This window comes from Rhagoletis zephyria, unplaced genomic scaffold (assembly GCF_001687245.7).
Source record: "Rhagoletis zephyria isolate East Lansing unplaced genomic scaffold, Rhagoletis_zephyria_1.1 Rzeph_scaffold_08849, whole genome shotgun sequence".
NCBI lineage: Eukaryota > Metazoa > Arthropoda > Insecta > Diptera > Tephritidae > Rhagoletis > Rhagoletis zephyria.
Genome location: NW_016165928.1, coordinates 8,198 through 25,832, shown reverse-complemented (window position 1 = coordinate 25,832; position 17,635 = coordinate 8,198). Strand labels below are relative to the sequence as shown.

The window sequence follows — 17,635 nt, the reverse complement described above, 5'->3', positions numbered from 1 at the left end:
TAGTTAATGAACTAGTATTTTTTCTAACTGGTTTGGCTTTTCACTACAGCGTACTTGTCGGATTTACCAAAAATCTCAAGGTTCGCGTCGCTGGATTGTTAAATAAAGGCTCACGATGACCAAATTATGGGCTGTTTTTGCTTACGCGTAAAAGCACATTTAGCGCATTTAGCTCTAAATGCTACTCTAAATGTACATTTATCCATAGTGGCAACATTGCTTTTTCGAGTATACAGTCGCTAGCTGCGTTTCAGTGATCGCCGATCGAGATTTCATTTATTATTTTACATTATTTGGATAAAGAAAAGTTACGCAAATTAAACATCGATATGATGCTGATAGAAATCTGGATTAATTTGTGATCAACTCTGTTTGTTTTGTTTCCTAATTAAGTGTGGAAATTATAATTGACAGCACCGACAAATGAATATATACACAAACAAATGTTTGGTTATGGTTAAAANTGCAGCAAAAACGCTGCATTACAGTATAACTAACTTTATTGTACAACAAACGTTTTACAATACTTTTTAATGCAATAACAACACTTTGTAATACTCGTTAAGTAATTCCCAATAAGCACAACGAATTCGCTAGAACTCGAGACGAGCTCGTTTTCTCTGATAGAACTATCGAGACTTCGCGGCGAAAGATCAGATTTTTTCTTTAGTCGGAATTATATTTGAAGAATTTCATAGATACTTCATCCAAAGAACGTAGATAACACGAAGGGTCAACTCGTTATAATTGTGTCGAAAGTGCGCAACAGGGGCGTGCCTTCTCTTTTCATCCAATCAAAAAACGCACTAGGCGTTTTTCTTCCATCAAAAAACGCACTAGGGCAAAAGAGAAGGCACGCCCCTGTTGCGCACTTTCGCTACAATTATAACGAGTTGTCTCTTCTTGTTATCTACGTTCTTTGCTTCATCTACAAAATTCATCGAAATATCTTTGGTTGTTAATTGGAATGCCGCTGAATATGGACATGAATACGTTATTAGCGTCATCGTCATCGCAGCTTTCATCACAGCTGGAAGCTCAGAAAACGTATATGTCATCACAGCTAGATGAAAAGATTACTCAGCTATAGGAGAATTTATGCAAAGATAACGCGTAACTCAGAGTGAGACAGGATAAAGTCGAGGAGCGCCAAGAGAAGCGCTAATTAAGGAGAAACAAGACAAAGTCGAGGCAAAAGTGGACGAGTTGGAAGGCCGCTTTCGAGATTTGCAGATAAATCGTCCAGCTACTTCGACGAGCGCTCCTTAGGTAAAAACCCCATCCTTTGACGGCACGCTTCCTTTCCAGGTCTTTAAGCTCCAGTTCGAGAAGACTGCTACAGCAAATCATTGGTGCATGGAGGATAAGTTGCATTGAAAGAAGCTGCAGCAGAAATCCTGCAGACTCTTTCTGACTGTGAAAGGAACAGTTACGATGCATTGATGGGTGCCGTGGAGATACGTTATGGAGCGAGCACAGGAGACAGGTTAACCAGATGTAATGACTGAACAGGAATTCGCTTCAGAAATCAAGAGGTTGTGGCCCACTTGGCAATAGGGGACGCATCTGGTGAGCACCTCGAAATATATCAAGCGGGAGACGTGTACGAATCCAAAGCCAAAATTTGTCGAAACTGTCTCGTATGCCCACACACGACGGTGTGGCCTCGTACACCAAGTTTGTAGTGGCAGGCATTATGAATGAAGTCATCATCGGCGTGGACTTCCTACTTGGCCAAGGCATGAAGATTGACCTCCAGGGAATGATCCTGACATATCGCGACAGGAAAGTGCCACTTAGGGTTGGCTTCGACAACCAGTACTTCAGCAGACGGTTGGTCTTGGAGGAAGTTCCGAAGATTCCACCAGAAACCGGTTAGTTGGGCAGAGGTTGGCAGTGATGGAGACGGAGTTATTCCAACAGGAGAAGGAAGTGGTTCAGCAGTACAGGAAAAGTACCTGTTCCGCCAACCAAGAGGAAAAAAGTCAAGAGATGTTTCGCTTGGTTTGTCAAGTCGCTTGTGTTGTGTATTTCGCTCTTTAGTGTATTTTGATTAAATTGTAATAGAAATGGAATGAATGGTATTAGAAATGAAAGAAATTGTAAAAGACAAGAACAAATGCAAAGAACAGGTGATCTCAGCTCTACACATTTATTTGGCAATCAGCCGATAGAGCGTTTTACTTTTAAAAACAAAACCCAGGTTTTGCTCCTAGATGTGAGAACGAAAATTTCCAATTTAACAATATAATACTTATAAATTAGTTACAGAATTTAATAACGAATAGATACATATATATATATATATATATATATAATAAAGAATATATAATAAACTGCAAAATTCAACATTTTCTGTAAAAATGTCTTTTTCAAAAATTTCATGCCTTGCTATGTCATGTCAACTCAAACAAGGTGTTGTGCCATGTCATTCCATCTCAAACATACTATTTTAGCATGTCGTTGCTACTTAGCTAAGCTGTTGTTCGCTGTTGTGCTTTAGAATATTTCTAATACTGTTTGATCCTGCCTTGGATGAAAATATATACAGGGTTTTAATTAGACAATTCTTTAAGGCATTTTACTATAATTGGTGCTTACAAAATCTCTTCCCGTATATAAAATGTAATTAATAATGCTGACTATGTCGCATGCGTTGCTTGTGTTGACATGCTGAGATTTGATGCATGATTTGATTTCAATTATTCGACAGTGTCTTCTTATGTTTTTGTGAAACATGTATGAGGGACATAATATGAACTGGCACTTGGATGATGTGGCACATGTCGCTATGTTTTACATTTGCAGGCATTTAATATATAAGATGTTTTTGCCGTTCTTCCAGATCCTGTAATTTATAATAAATAAATTGTAAATTATTATTTAATAGCCCAAAAGAATTTGCTTTTATAAGTATGTATATAGTATATGTATGTAACGCGTACCCAAGCCTTTTTCAATCAAAGGAGTTCACCGTATCAGCAATGTCTCTTTTATTAAGGTGGTTACTTCAGCCCCTTTTTGAAGAAGTAAAACTATTGAAGCTTGAAGTACTTTTTTTATATGGACAATTTTTTTTCGACAAATAATGAAAACAAGAAAAGTTTTTAATAATAATTATCCTTTTAAATTTTAATACAAAACGTCCCGATCAGACACATTTGCCGCTCCAGCTGCTGCAAGTCTTTCCAAGTGGACCACTTTCATCTTGGTCCTCGGTCTCCCCATTGTCTGGATTCGATGCACTGCGTCTTTCAGCCGTTTGTCAATCTTAAACGGATCTTTCCAGTCAAGTCTTTGCTTGGAGGTAAAGCTTTTCTTCTGTTGCGACATGTACAACCACAATGCGTTACTGGACGCTGCTTCCGGCTTATCTCCGGGAGTGCACCATCTCACATGGTCGTGTTTCTGCCGGCCAATGGTGGCGACCAGACCATGTCTCTTCTCATGGGCACCCTTTTCGCCAGATCTATGCCGCATCACCTGTCCATGACACCCAGACTCCCGCCACATCTTGCTACATCCGGATCCTTACGCTGAAGCTTCCGCCGTCGTTTCGTATCCCGCTCTTCCGCCGATGCTAACTTCATTGACCAGACATGTATAATCTCACCCTTGGCTTCCGGCTTAACTGCTCGCCTTTGCCGACCATCTTTTTCGGGACACTTCAAAGCGCGCCTACTGCTTCCACAGCCGCTTCCATTTTCGGCTACCGGCGTATCACCATTGCAACGTGGCTCAGTTGCTTTCCTCCTGCCGGAAGCACTGCCTGCCTCGCCATGACCACTTCCTTGTTGCGACCTCTTCTTGGCTGGCGGAACCGTCACGCTTTTCCTGTATCGGTAAACCACTTCCTTCTCCTGACGAAACCATTTCGTCTCGATCCCTGTCGACCTCTGCCCAACTAGCCACTTCCGTTTCTGGTGGAATCTTCGGCACTTCCTCTACGACCAACCGTCTGCTGAAGCACTGGTTGTCGTAACCAACCCTAAGTGGCACTTTCCTGTCGCCATAGGTTAGGATCATTCCCTGGAGGTCAATCTTCATGCCTCGCCCAAGTAGGAAATCCACGCCGATGATGACTTCATCCACAATGTCTGCCACAATAAACTTCGTGTACGAGGCCAACCCGTCGATTATTACCTCTCATTGTACTTCTCCTAACACCTGGGATCGCTCACCAGTTGCAGTCTGCAGCTGTGCTCCAGGTAGTGGCTTCACATAAAAAGTAGTCACATCAGGTCGAATAATGGAATGTGATGCTCCAGTATCCACTGTCAGAACTCGCTCCTGCCCATTCACACATCCACCAATAGTGAGGTTGCTCGCATTCCGGCCAATTTGTGAGACGGAGATTATGGGCTCTTCAACTTCTGGAGCCAGCATGCGGCCCTTCCTGCTGGCTCGTTTCAGTTTAACGACTGACTGGAGTTGGATTCGTCTCCCTCAGCCCTGCGTTTACGTCCCGCTGAATTGTTGAGCCCATTGGAACTTGCATTGCAAACGCGGGCGAAGTGGCCTGGCTTTCGACATTTAAAACATTTTCCAGATCCATACTTTTTCTCGCCCAGCAGTTGGATTAGCTTCTTCAGCATTTCTTTTGTCTCGTCCGGTGTTTCCACTTCCACTCGGTGGGCTTTGTAGGCTGGTTTACTTAGGAGTGCTTCCGTTTTACGTGTCTGAGCATACGAGACGGTTTCAGCAAATGTTGCCTTTGCATTCGCGAACGTCTCTCGCTTGGTATACATGTCCCGCATTCCGTTGATGAACCTCTGGATTTTTACCCTTTCAATATGCTCACCAGATGCGTCTTTAATTGCCAAATGAGCCAACCTTTCAATCTCAGAGGCGAATTCCTGTAAAGTCTCGTTGGATTTCTGGCAGTGATTCTCCAGCTCCATCTGGTAAATCTGTCTCCTGTGCTCAGTACCATAACTCTTTCCGCTGCACCCCTTAACGAATGGTAATTGTTCCTTTCACAGTCGGGAATAGTCTGCAAGATTTCCGCTGCTGGTCGTTTCAATGCGACGAATAACGCAGCAGATTTATCCCCCATGCTTTCGAACTGGAGCTTAAAGACCTGGAAAGGAATCGTGCCGTCAAAGGATGGGGTTTTTACCTTAGGAGCGTTCGTCGACGTAGCTGGACGATTCAACTGTAAATCACGAAGACGACCTTCCAATTCTTCTACCTTTGTTTCGACTTTCTCCTGTCTCTCTTCAAGTTTGTCCTGTATTTGTGTAATTTTTTCATCCTGTGCTTCCAGCTGTGTCTGTAGCTGAGTTTCTAACCGGGATGACACCTGCGATGATACCTCTGAAGATATACGTGTCTCCAGCGTTTGCATCTGTGACGACAACTGTGATGACATCTCAGACTTGCGTGTATCCCGTGCTTGCATCATCTGTGACATGGCAGCCAATAACGTGTTCATGTCCATAGCTGTTGATGTAGTGAGCCTTTTGCTGTTCTTCAACCTTCCCGGATGTCTGCTGCACATCCTTCGACGAACAAGCAGCCTCATCCTTCTTTTCGTCCTTTGCGGATGTATCGTCGGGTTTACCCTGGAAGTCGTATTTGTCCACGTCGATGCCTTCAGCTTCCATAGCCTCCCGCAACCGGGATAACAACTCCACTTTTCTTCCGGAGGTGGCCAAATTACGCTTTTCCAACTCCTGTTTGAGTTCCTCGATCTTTAAGTCCTGAATTTTTGCCATTTTCAAAAGTTTATCCTTCGGGATTTATTTAACAATCCCACTTCTGACACCAATTGTTACGATTATCCTTGAAACCTCGTCCGGATTTCCCAAATTTTTCGGTTCGTATCACTGGATTGTTAAATAAATGCTAACGATGATCAAATTGTAGTGCAATTAACTTTATTGTACAACTAAAGAACGTAGATAACAAGAAGGGACAACTCGTTATAATTGTGGCGAAAGTGCGCAACAGGGGCCTTCTCTTTTCATCCAATCAAAGAACGCACTAGGGCAAAAGAGTAGACACGCCCCTGTTTCGCACTTTCGCCACAATTATAACGAGTTGTCCCTTCTTGTTATCTACGTTCTTTGGTACAACAAACAATTTACAATTTTCGCTAATACAGTAGAAACACTTTACAATACTTGTTAAAGCAATAACAACGCTTTACTAAACTTGTTAACACAATTAAACTTATAGCTTGCTTATTCGCAACTCACTTCTTCGCTCACTTTACTTGTAGCTTGCTGACTTGTAACTAACTCACTCCGGTGTCTGGTGGCGCCCTTATATACCTGCGCTCGCACTCATCGCAACTCTAGAACGTTCTGAAGTTCATCGCTCATTCTCTTTCTCTCGCTGTTCGCAGTGTTCATCCAACTTGACGTTTCTCTTTGTGGAACATTCTACGTCATTCCACGAACATTCTGCCTATTTCTCGTTGTTCGCTTCGCGTTGTCAAAATCGGCAAACCCCAAGTAACGGCTTCTGGAACGTGCCACATTTGTTCGTTACATCGTGATGTGATAAAAAGAAAAACTGGCAGCACTCCGCAAGGTTGCAGAAATCTTTCATGACCCCACGTCTCCTTTTTCTACCAAATATGTCAGTTTTCTCATTTGGGCAACTTGCTGTCTTAACATATCACTTTCAGAATGGCATCAAGCCAATCAGATCGGTCTGTACCCAATGTAGATGGCGCGGTAAAATGAAAACTGAGTTGTCAAACTACGAAATGACAGCTGATTTTAAGACAGCGATGGTAAGAAATTCGGCAAGACAGATATGATTTAACAGTGGAAATTTGCGGTCTCCACCTGACATTTCTGTCTTACCACTGTGTACACGCCTTTAGTCAAAGAACGTAGATAACAAGAAGAGACAAACGTTATAATTGTGGCGAAAGTGCGCAACAGGGGCGTGCCTACTCTTTTGCCCTAGTGCGTTCTTTGATTGGATGAAAAGAGAAGGCACGCCCCTGTTGCGCACTTTCGCCACAATTATAACGAGTTATCTCTTCTTGTTATCTACGTTCTTTGGTATCAGTTTTGAGTAATTTAGCGTCCTTAAATTTCGAAATATCCAAGTTTCAAGCATTTCTGAAATTTACCGTTATATGAAAAGTGGCCGTAATTTTAGTCCGATTTCAATAACTTTCAATGTTTTACTTTTATGTGACAAGAACAATAGCCATACCGAGATTGATACAAATTGGTAGAAGGTTAACGAGATACATACATATGTGTGATCATAACTGGGCGGTGCCATGCCCATTTTCCAAAATTTTATCATAAACGTATGTCGTGGTTAAGAATTATTACAAGCAACACTTTTTAATAAATTAGATATAGTATTCACTGATTTATCGAAGATTTCGTATTTCTCTAAATTACCGTTATATTGGATGTGGGCGTGGTTATTACCCACTTTTGAAAATTCTCAGCAATTTGTTATTTTGTACCAACGCCAACAACTGTGCCAAGTTTGGGGAAATTGGTGGAGCGGCTACCAAGGTATACACATGTAATCAGAAGTAGGCGTGGCTACGCGCCTTTTCCAAAAATTTATAATAGTATTATTTTTCGTCTGAAAATCATTGTAAATTACAATTTTGAGTGAATAGGCTTGAGTAGTTACTAAAATATCGCAGTTTTCGTATTCAAAACTACCGTTATATGGGAGGTAGGCGTGGTTATTGTCCGATTTTGCCCAGTTTCAATACCATTCGTCCTACGCACGAAAGAAGTACACGTACTAGGTTTCGTTAAGATATTTAAATTTTTACTCCAGTTATCGTGTACCCAGACGGATGGACGGACACACATTCACCGCTTAATCGATTTTTCTTTTCATTCTGATCATTTATGTATACATTTGTCTATATCTATCTCGATTCGTTTTGGCTGTTACAAACAACCGTTATGTGAACAAAATTATAACAAAGAACGTAGATAACGTTCGTAGTCTACGTTCTTTGATAATACCCTTGTGCACAAGTGCGCTTGTGCGAAATGCACGTTTGGAGTTAGTCAAAAATCGCATTAATTTTTGAGATTTTTTTTTTTGCTGAAGGATTTTTGCATTTCCATATAAAGTATTTTCGAATTTTTTTTTTTGGAAGAGACTAATGAGAAGAGACTGCGTGAAAAAATGCCAGAAAACAACTTTCAGGCCCATGAACCATGTTTCATGTTTCAGGCCCTTTGGGAATTTACGCTCACTCATACTGATATATCGGCGGATCAGCATTCTGTAAACAACAGATCGTTAACAGAAGTATTGGAAAACTTTGAGAGATGAGTGTCAACAACCGAGAGTAGCTGTAGTGCACTGTTAATAAATCAGCTGATGCTTTGAACAGCAAACAAAACAAAAAAGGCGATTAAAGCAAAAAAAGAAAAAAGCGAATTTTTTCTTATTTAATGCATTTAAAGTGCTTTACTTATTAAAACTACAGTAATTTAGTAATTCCGTAATCATCAAATATGTACACAAGTTAAAATGACTTCACCGAGTGAGCAGAGTTAAATCAGATCGGGAGCTGGCTGTTTTGGCACCAGCGTTATCGCACAAACAAACGTACAGGCGTATCACGTTTTCTGTTTTCTTAAATAGGCTAATTAGTTATGGATTAGTGATGCAATTAAAAGTTGAATAATTTGTTCTGAAATGTTGAGTGTGCCAACAATACGATTCCGCCTTAGTACGGTACAAGGAATTTATCAATTGCTAGTTAACCAACCAAGAAGGATTCCACTAAAACAGCCACCGATTGCTTGCCTTCATTTGAGTCATCCCAATACGGCTAAACTATTTGTGGATAAGGAGAACAAACATGCACACGATGTGTTGGAGCACTCACTGAAACCGTATAAAATTTTCCGTCTGGATGTAAGCACACAAACTAAAAATTTTTCCGAGCACCCGCAGCTTCCATCATTGGCTTTAACCCCTAAAAATACTGATTCTACAATTGAAGAACTCTTCAGTGCTTTTACCGCTTTGACACAATATTGCATACACACGAATACCTGCATCTCAGATCAGCGTTTCACGCAATTTTGTCTACGATTCTGCGAGCAGACTCACCACCTAAATGACGAGGAGTTATTGACAACACTTCGGCAACTAGCCCAGCTACCACTGGAGGATTCAGTGCGTGAACATAATTATGTGGAATTGTGGAACAATTTAGATGTTGAGTGTTGTCGTCGCATTGATCGTTGGTCAAGTGATGAACTGTTGCTCGCATGCGATGCCTGGTATACGCTGAACTTGGCACGTGTTTCAGAGTTTGTGTGGGAAGCGTTGCGTAAGCTTGGGCGGAAGGTACGACGCATGCAGCCCGAGCATTTAGTACAAGCCATGTTCTACTGTAATGTTTTACGACGGCCTGTATTTGAAATGTTTGACTTCGAAGTGAATCTAGCGCGATGTGTCGATAGTATGTCGTTGCAGGAGTTGGGTGTCATGTCGATGGGGTTCTTTAAGACACAAACACCTATACGAAATCCGGATCTATTAGATCATCTGTACAATAGATTGATAGCGGAAACAGAGACAGTGGACGATATAACACTGGTCGCCATCTTAAAAGTGCTGCGTTATAGCAGTAAATTACCGCAAGTGCCACAAATGATGCAACTAATGGAAGTTTTACAAGAGCAAGTGTCGCGCATTTCATTAATGAGCTGTTTGCACTTAGCGCTTTTCGGTGTCGAGTTGCAATGTTGTCATGATGGCGTTCTAGAGTTGGTGCTACAGCGCTTCAATAATGAAATCGCCAATGCGCGCCTCAAGGACATGGAGCGCATATGTTTGGCTATAAGCGTTTTCAATTATCGCAGTCCAACTGGTGTCGAGCAAGAGTTGTGTCGGAAAATTATCTCGCTGCTTCAAACAAAAGTTGATGAAGTCATGAAATATCCGCGTTGTTTTGCGGCGTGCCTGCATTATCTGACATTATGTGGATACCATAATGAAGAGATGCTAACTTCTGCGTTGGACAAGCGTTTCATAGATCACGCTTATGGCAAAAATGTGACACTTGGACGTGAGATCTTCAATTTAGATTCTTTTGTGAAAATAAATTTAAAGGACTCTGGTTATACGGGCAACCAATTATCGGAAAAAATGCGACGTTCTATGGGCAAAATGTTAACACAATACATACCTGAGAGAAATTCTAAATTCAGATTAAATAATACAGATCGTATATTGCTGGAAATCAAGGAAACTTTTGAACGAATATTGCGACCGAACACGTTCAAGCATATTTTGCCACATTTCGAGCGACCAGATTTGGTTATTTGCTATGACAATAAAAATCGAAAAGCAATACGGCTTGCTGCTGGCTGTCCGGAGGACTATAGTGGTATTCTAATGTAAACAATCTATGGAGTGGTCAGTTTTTTCAATTAACATTTTCTTTATTTCAGGTGATATTTTGACACGCCAGCTGCTGCTAGGTGATTCTGATAGACCGGAAGTGGACACCATTGCTATTGTGATAGCTGGCTGGAATAATGTTGTTAAAGATAAGCAAAGATTCACTGGCTTATTTGAGATGAAGCTTAACCAGTTACGCATGCTGGGACACAAGCCCATTGTGGTGAGTAGTTTGTTTTTTTAATTTAGTAGAAAGAGCTGATAAAAATATAAATGTTGCCATCAGCTCTTCAGAAAATTTCACATTTCAATCAATTTGATAATATATCCCATAATGCATATAATTTCAAGACAATTTTAATACAATTGAAGCCGTACATATTGCATTCTTGTAACTTTTGTGTTTTTAATGAGTTTATAAAATGTATATTGACCTTACAAATTCTTATCTTAAAATGAACATACATTCATCATGGACAACATTTTACATTTACATACATACATATTCATAGTTAAATTGTAAGCTTTTTAAAACCAAATTATGCTAAATTGAGTTGTACTTAAAATTAACTACGAATATTTACTATATCTACTACTTTATTATTGCAGATATATTGGCACGAATGGCGCGCACAAGAAACCCCATTGGATCGTCAGCAGTTCTTGAAACGAAAATTAGTGAACGCCATAAATTTTTAGCATAAATTTACAAATGAGTATGTATGTCAAAATCAATTAGCGAATTCTGTGCATACAGACATACATATGTAAGGAACACAATTTAAAAGTAATTATGACAAACTACTATTTCTTGTTTCCATCCTTCGGAACGTTCAGCGCATCTAAGTGCTGGTGAAGCGTCTTTTTCGTATATTCATAGACTACAAATAGTGTTGCGGTTGCCGGTATGGTGCGCAGCACTGAAGGCAACAGTCCATTGTAAAGCGCCCAAATGCCTTCTTTGCGTAAAATATCAAGACCCACAGACAACATGCCACGATTCAGATTCTGCACTTGTATGCGACTCTTGATAACATCAGCAGGGAAAATCGAAGTCCACAGCATAACGCCACCAACAGCGCCAGCAATCATTGTATTAAGTGGACCAATCTCGTCCTTTGATTGTCCGGGCCTGAAAGTGAAGTGTTAATATTGCCTTTAAAATTATACTAAATAAAATTACTCTGTAAGAAATTCGCGCGTTGCCTCATAGCTGCCAAAGAAGAAAAAGTAGCCGGGCATTTCACGCATAAAAGTTGACGTAAGACCGCGGAAAAAGCCGGGAATACCTAGTGTGGCGTAGTTAAGCAAAAAAAAAAATAAAATAAATAGTAATTTAAACATGAACTCCTTTGTACATATTAAATAATTAAACTTACCATCTGTTTTGTAAATAATTCTAGTTAGCTTCCATGGTGTGATATGTTCGTTAGCTGGTATGCCTGGACAACATTCCGCCGACTATAAGTGTTTAATAGTAAAACTAAATAGATTAGAATACAATGACAATGTTTAAATAGCTAAATGCACACTTTAAATAGCATACCTCGCGTATCGCCTGTAATTTACACTTAACCAACTCCGTTGGACAGAGCGCGAATGTCGAGAAAAATGCCGCAAAGAAGCCAGCAAAAGCATTTTCTGTTGTATTCAATTGATTAGTGTGTGTCTTTCCAACAAGATATGCTACAAATGATTGACAACCACCATAGGCAGCGAATAACACAGAGTTCTCAGCGACATTGGCGATTACTGCGGGAACACTACCCGCATACAGGCCATGGATGATGCCGTCCTTCTTGTAGGTACTAACGAAGCAATCAAACATATTCTTGTAGAGAAATGGAAATGTTTGTTGTTTAACCTTGACAGTGTCCAACGGCTGGGAGACATACACCTGCGCTGCGCCACCTGGAAGAAAATAACAAAATAGAAATCAAAAATTGAATTTAATGGGAATCGGATCATGGGTTGTTAGCCTCAAAACGAAAGAACGTCTGAACTCAGTATCCTATCAACTAATTGCCTTCCCAACAAAAAAATGATATAAGCAGTTTTAAGAAATAAGAAACGAAAATTTTGCGACAGTACAGTCTAGTACAATTTTCTGTATCCGGAAACGAGTAGAAAACGTTTGAAAAAAAAGATGATGTTATTTGAAAGCAATAATTGTATTTTATTTGTTCAAGCTAAATATTTGAAAGAATGCATTCGTAGTCGGCAGCGGCTGAGCGTATTTGTACCGTACCGTTATTTGTTAGCTTCCAGAGGGTGTCGGGTTCGAATTCTTTCAGGAGCTTCCTCATTTTATTATATTTTTTTTTTGAACCATGAAAAAGTATCTGCGAAGTGGAGAAGGAAAGCGTATTGAACGAAAAATTCAATCAAACAAATTTCAAAAAAAACAGCCGAAAAAGTATCCGTTTCACAAACAATTTTCGGTAGTTGTCTGTACATACGTTTCTGCAGCAGACTTTAGTGGGAAAATAGATCGTTAAAGTATCCAAAAATGGAATCAGTAAACGGGCAAAAATCCGCAGTTCATCTACTTTCTCCGAAAAAGGAAAAAAGTGGATAAAGTGCGGATTTTGGTCCGTTCCGAGCACAAAGTACAAAGTTATGGAAAAATATTCTACAAATGTGTGATGCTACAAATGAATATTTATGTGTTGCTTTCACAAAAGATGGAAAAATATATGCAAAATGAAGGTACTGTTTCAGGGTTAATAAATCTAGCATCATTGAAAATGGCTTTAAGATCCTCCAGATTTTGTGCAAAAAACTGCCAAAATAATTTTTTGCCCCTTATTTGGCTGCCATAAATATGGTCACTGTGGCTAATAAGGGGTTGTTTGGTATGAGGAATCCATTTTTGAACTTATTTTTTTCCTAAAACTTTCGCCAGAGGCTGCAACATTGAAAATTTTCACATCTTATTCGAAGCCTATTTTCGCAACTCCAAATTGATTTTAGAGCCATAGTTTCTTTGGAAAATTTGGTTAGAATTACACGTAGAATCCTATGCTATACGCGCATAGTAAAAAAAAAAACAAATGACCCGCCCTAACGCACATATGTACGGGTATGTATGTATGTATACATGTACTGATATGCGCATAAATAAATTGAGAGGCAACCCACGTGCCTTTGTTGAGCACACTATTGTATACACACGCTTAGTAGCACTTATTCGATAGTCTATTATTCCATATGAGTTTCTCACTTACCCAATGACCCCGCCACAAACTCAATGAATCGACTACGCAAAACACTAGGTGGCGGTGGTGGCTCCGGTTCTTTTTTCTCCCAAAACATTTTCCACTAACTTTACTTAAAATATGTGTTTAAAGATAAATCAATAGTTTCGCCGCTCAACAGCTTTCGACTAGCAGCGGCGTCTACAATTTTCCACACTTCAAAAGCTTATCTTCCAAGCCTATGTATGTATGTGACCACTTTAATCGTGAAATGAAACTTTCGAGATTTGACAGCGTACACGTTGTCGTGGCTGGATGATGAAATATCTGAATGATCAGCTGAGTGCGACCGCTACTTGATGACTGCTCTGGAATACTGCGCCAAGCGACTCCAATCGTATGTATGTGTATTGCTCGCGCTTTATTTTGCCGACAACGTCCGCTTCTTATCAGCGAGAGCGTGAAGTGTTTTTCTGCTGGCGCTCTGGCTATCTGCTCTTACAACTAAATGTGGCTATGTTGTTGTTCTTCCCCAGCAAAAATGTGTTATTATCAATACTATTAATTCGCTGTTGAAATTATGTTGTTAATGCGATTTTTAATTTTTGCTTCTAGGATTAGTAGCTATTTTAAATTTGTCTAATCTTCCAATTGATAAATGCGAGGAAGTAAAATTCTTGGTGCTGATAACCGCATGCCATTAGTTTGTTTATTTTCAATCTAAAACAATTCACTTTTTACTACACATTTTATCTTTAATATGTAGAATAGTTTGATTTCTTTTTTTTGCTACTGACTTTGCTGAAGTCAAATAAACAAAAACTAAAAAAAAAATCAGTAGAAGAAAAAAGAAAAAAAATAAATAAAACAGAGTTGCTCCCAATTTTTAAACGAAAAACTTAAGCTCTGATCCAATACTCCATGAACTTACAGGACTTTACACGAACTTACAGGAAGTTGCAGGAAAAATAGCTCTGATCCAGTACTCCATGAACTTACAGGATTTTACACGAACTTGCAGGAAGTTGCAGGAATAACGTTCCCGTACTCCAAAATCCTGTAAATGAGAGCGACTTTTGGAGAGTTGTGTAGAGAATGAAGTTGCAAGATTTTACCCGAACTTTTTCTTCTGGTAAAATCATGAAACGTGTCAAGCAATCTCTGGTTGAAGTTTTTACAGGAAAAATAGTTTTTTGTTCCCGTACTTTTTGTTGCTACTCACTTTTTACTCTCACTTCGGAGAGTAATTTTGCTGTTTGACAGTTTTACAGGGTTTTTCACGAAAAGTATTGGATCAGAGCTTTAATGTAGGTACAGTGTGCCACAATTTCATACGAACGGGCGTGATCAAAATGTATTCAACAAAGTGTGATTGAATTTGACACTGCTCTCATTAGAACCATCCTATAATGGGAAATACAAAAAAATGTATGAATTTTGAAACGTTTTAATTTTTTATTTTTTGACACTACAAGAGTTATGGCGCTGACAATTTTTAGTGGTGGCCACATTCGATTTTAAAAGTCGCTAAAAATGGGTTGTAGGCAGGGCCGTATAGAGGAATTTCGGGCCCGGGGGGAATATCGAATTTCTTCTATTGAAAAATTTCAACAAATTTTTTCGTGATTGGAATAAAGAAATTTATTTGGATATTCACACAATTGGGATTCGATTTGTACCAAATTTCGGCAAAAATAAACCCAATCGTGTGGCACTGCTTTGAACTTGTATTTATACGGATGTTGTTAAAGAATGAAGTATAAAAAACTGACCAAAATTAAATAACAACAGAAATAACATTTTAAAACTTATCAAAATTTGGTGCGGCTAAAACTGTTTCGACTACTGTTCATAAGTTGACTATGATTACTTGGCTATCATAGTAGCACAATGCCACTAATATTTGACTTACCAACAAAATACGGGCAGCAATTTAAAAATTTCAGCCCTGTTTGTGCCAAAAATTTTATTTTTAATCAAATTACATATGTAGCACATGATAAAAAAAAAAATAGGAAGGTAGAACCGTTGAGGGGTATTTTTCAAATTATTGACGTTTGCAAGCAATTTAATTTTAATATTTTACATACAAACTCACACACACATTCTCATTTTCAATCTCAAACAACAATAACTTTGAACAATTCCTTTTTTTTACTCTCAATTTTATATGATTTTAAAATGTTGGCAAACTTCAAAAAAAAAAATCGTGACCGACGAATTGAGAGAACGGTTCTACCTTACTATGTTTTTATCATGATGTAGCATGCTATGTAGTATGTTGAAATAAAAGTGCAAATAAATAAATATTTTTTTTTTGTCAGAACCCCCCGACTATGACGAGGTACGAATAGCCATTATGCGGCTACTGTTAAAAGTTATAATTACGACAGAGTAGAGATTTTCGTTTACTAGGGAACCGGCATTAGCATTGAAATCCAAAGCAGAATCATCCATGCCAAAAAGTGCTACTTGGACTGAGTAAGCAATTGAGAATTGCAGTCCTCTCCCGACGTACGAAAGCGCTTTTGGTGTATGGCGCAGAGCATAAACATATTGCAACGGTTTAAAATACAGCGGCTGCGCTGACTTGGACATGTCGTACGAAATAACATAAACGCTCCAGGAATGAACATATTCAAGTCGCAACCCGCCGGTAGTGGAAGAGGGAGGCCTCCTCTACGTTGGTTAGACCAGGTGGGGGACTTGGGTTCAATTGGCATTTTCAATCGGCGTCAGTTGTCGCAGAAGAGAAACGACTGCCGTGCTTTGTTGAACTCGTGTAAAATCGCTTAGGTGGTTACAGCGCCAAACAAGAAGAAGGAGATGGGACGTTGGATGGTCGATATTGTAATTCCCTCGTAGCTCCTGTTTCAGGAACAAAAATATAAGGAGGAGTCCATCCTAGAACCTGGAGACTATAGAGCCACAGCTGATCATGTTCCTACCTATTGTTTCGTTAGGAACGTTAAGCAATCCCGAATCGTCTTCTGTCTAATTCAGTGTGGTCAATTTGGTTTTTATATATCGTCACCTGAAATACAAAAAGACGTAACCACATCGTAAATGATTTATATGATGGATTTCATCGAATTACAACTCCCCACATCATTTTTCATTGGTGTCTGGTACTACATACTTGCTAGCATGTTCCGTGCCGCGACGAAGTTGACCTGAACATCTTCGTTATCGTATAATTTGTATATTTTCTTCTGCCTCTTGAACCAAATATGCTTTATTTGCACATCCTAGTGTTGATTGGGTGATGTTGTTTTAAACTTTGTTTTGATGCGGTTTGAAATAATTCGTCCACCGTTAAGGATGAACCCTTCGACTAGCTTCCGCCCAACCAAGTCAAATTTGTAGCGTAACTCATTGCTTCTGTAACAGATGGCGCGTGCTGCAAATATCTTGCAGCCATGTCCCGCTCAACGCATCTCCTGAATCGCGGTTTTGGTAGCCTTTTATTATTTCTTGTAATACATATACATATTCAGTAGTTGAAAAGAAGCTTATGTTCTACAGAGCATACGAATATTCCAGGTGCATGTCGATCAAATGTAGCCCTTTTCCCGATCGCAACCCGACAACCCCGTCAACGTGTGGCGAGGTCAGTGTTTTTGCCTTTTCCTCTTTTAACGTTTCGGGCCCAAGCCTATCGCACAACCGATTACTCGGCTAGTTTCTTAAAAGAAAAAGAATCGACAAAAAATTTCAACCAATTTGTAATTTAGGTTCATTTTTTATTTATTTATTTATGCGCTTTTTATTGTTTGTGGTATATAATGTATTAAATGTAATATTTTCATTATGTTTATGTATGTATATATGTATAGTCATATAAGTATATATATTGTTTTTATTTTGTTTTATTCTTTTGCAATTTGATAAGTAATTTACACGAAATGCTAACCATAAGATAAACTGTAAATTCTTATATGTAGTTTCTAAGTACGATATTACTAAACTTTACTATATGTAGTTTATGTGTATGCGTGAATGTATATTACGAAGGATGGGAGACCTTAAATGACAAGTAAACACATTTACATACAAAATCAGCGGTACAT

General features: G+C 39.2%; 2 protein-coding genes across 2 annotated transcripts; one reads left to right on the top strand and one right to left on the bottom strand.

Annotated features, from left to right (window-relative positions):
• Positions 1-8,248: 8,248 nt before the first annotated feature.
• Positions 8,249-11,155, top strand: LOC108375388 (FAST kinase domain-containing protein 5, mitochondrial). Its single transcript, XM_017631508.1, has 3 exons — positions 8,249-10,354; positions 10,419-10,591; positions 10,978-11,155. Exons 1-3 carry the CDS (start codon positions 8,650-8,652, stop codon positions 11,065-11,067), a joined length of 1,968 nt encoding a protein of 655 aa, XP_017486997.1. The 5' UTR covers positions 8,249-8,649; the 3' UTR covers positions 11,068-11,155.
• On the bottom strand, positions 11,069-13,999 carry LOC108375389 (mitochondrial ornithine transporter 2). Its single transcript, XM_017631509.1, has 5 exons — positions 13,596-13,999; positions 11,915-12,279; positions 11,748-11,829; positions 11,552-11,657; positions 11,069-11,500 (listed from the first exon to the last, which is right to left on the bottom strand). The coding sequence occupies exons 1-5, from the start codon at positions 13,681-13,683 to the stop codon at positions 11,173-11,175; spliced, it is 969 nt and encodes a 322-aa protein (XP_017486998.1). The 5' UTR covers positions 13,684-13,999; the 3' UTR covers positions 11,069-11,172.
• Positions 14,000-17,635: the final 3,636 nt, after the last annotated feature.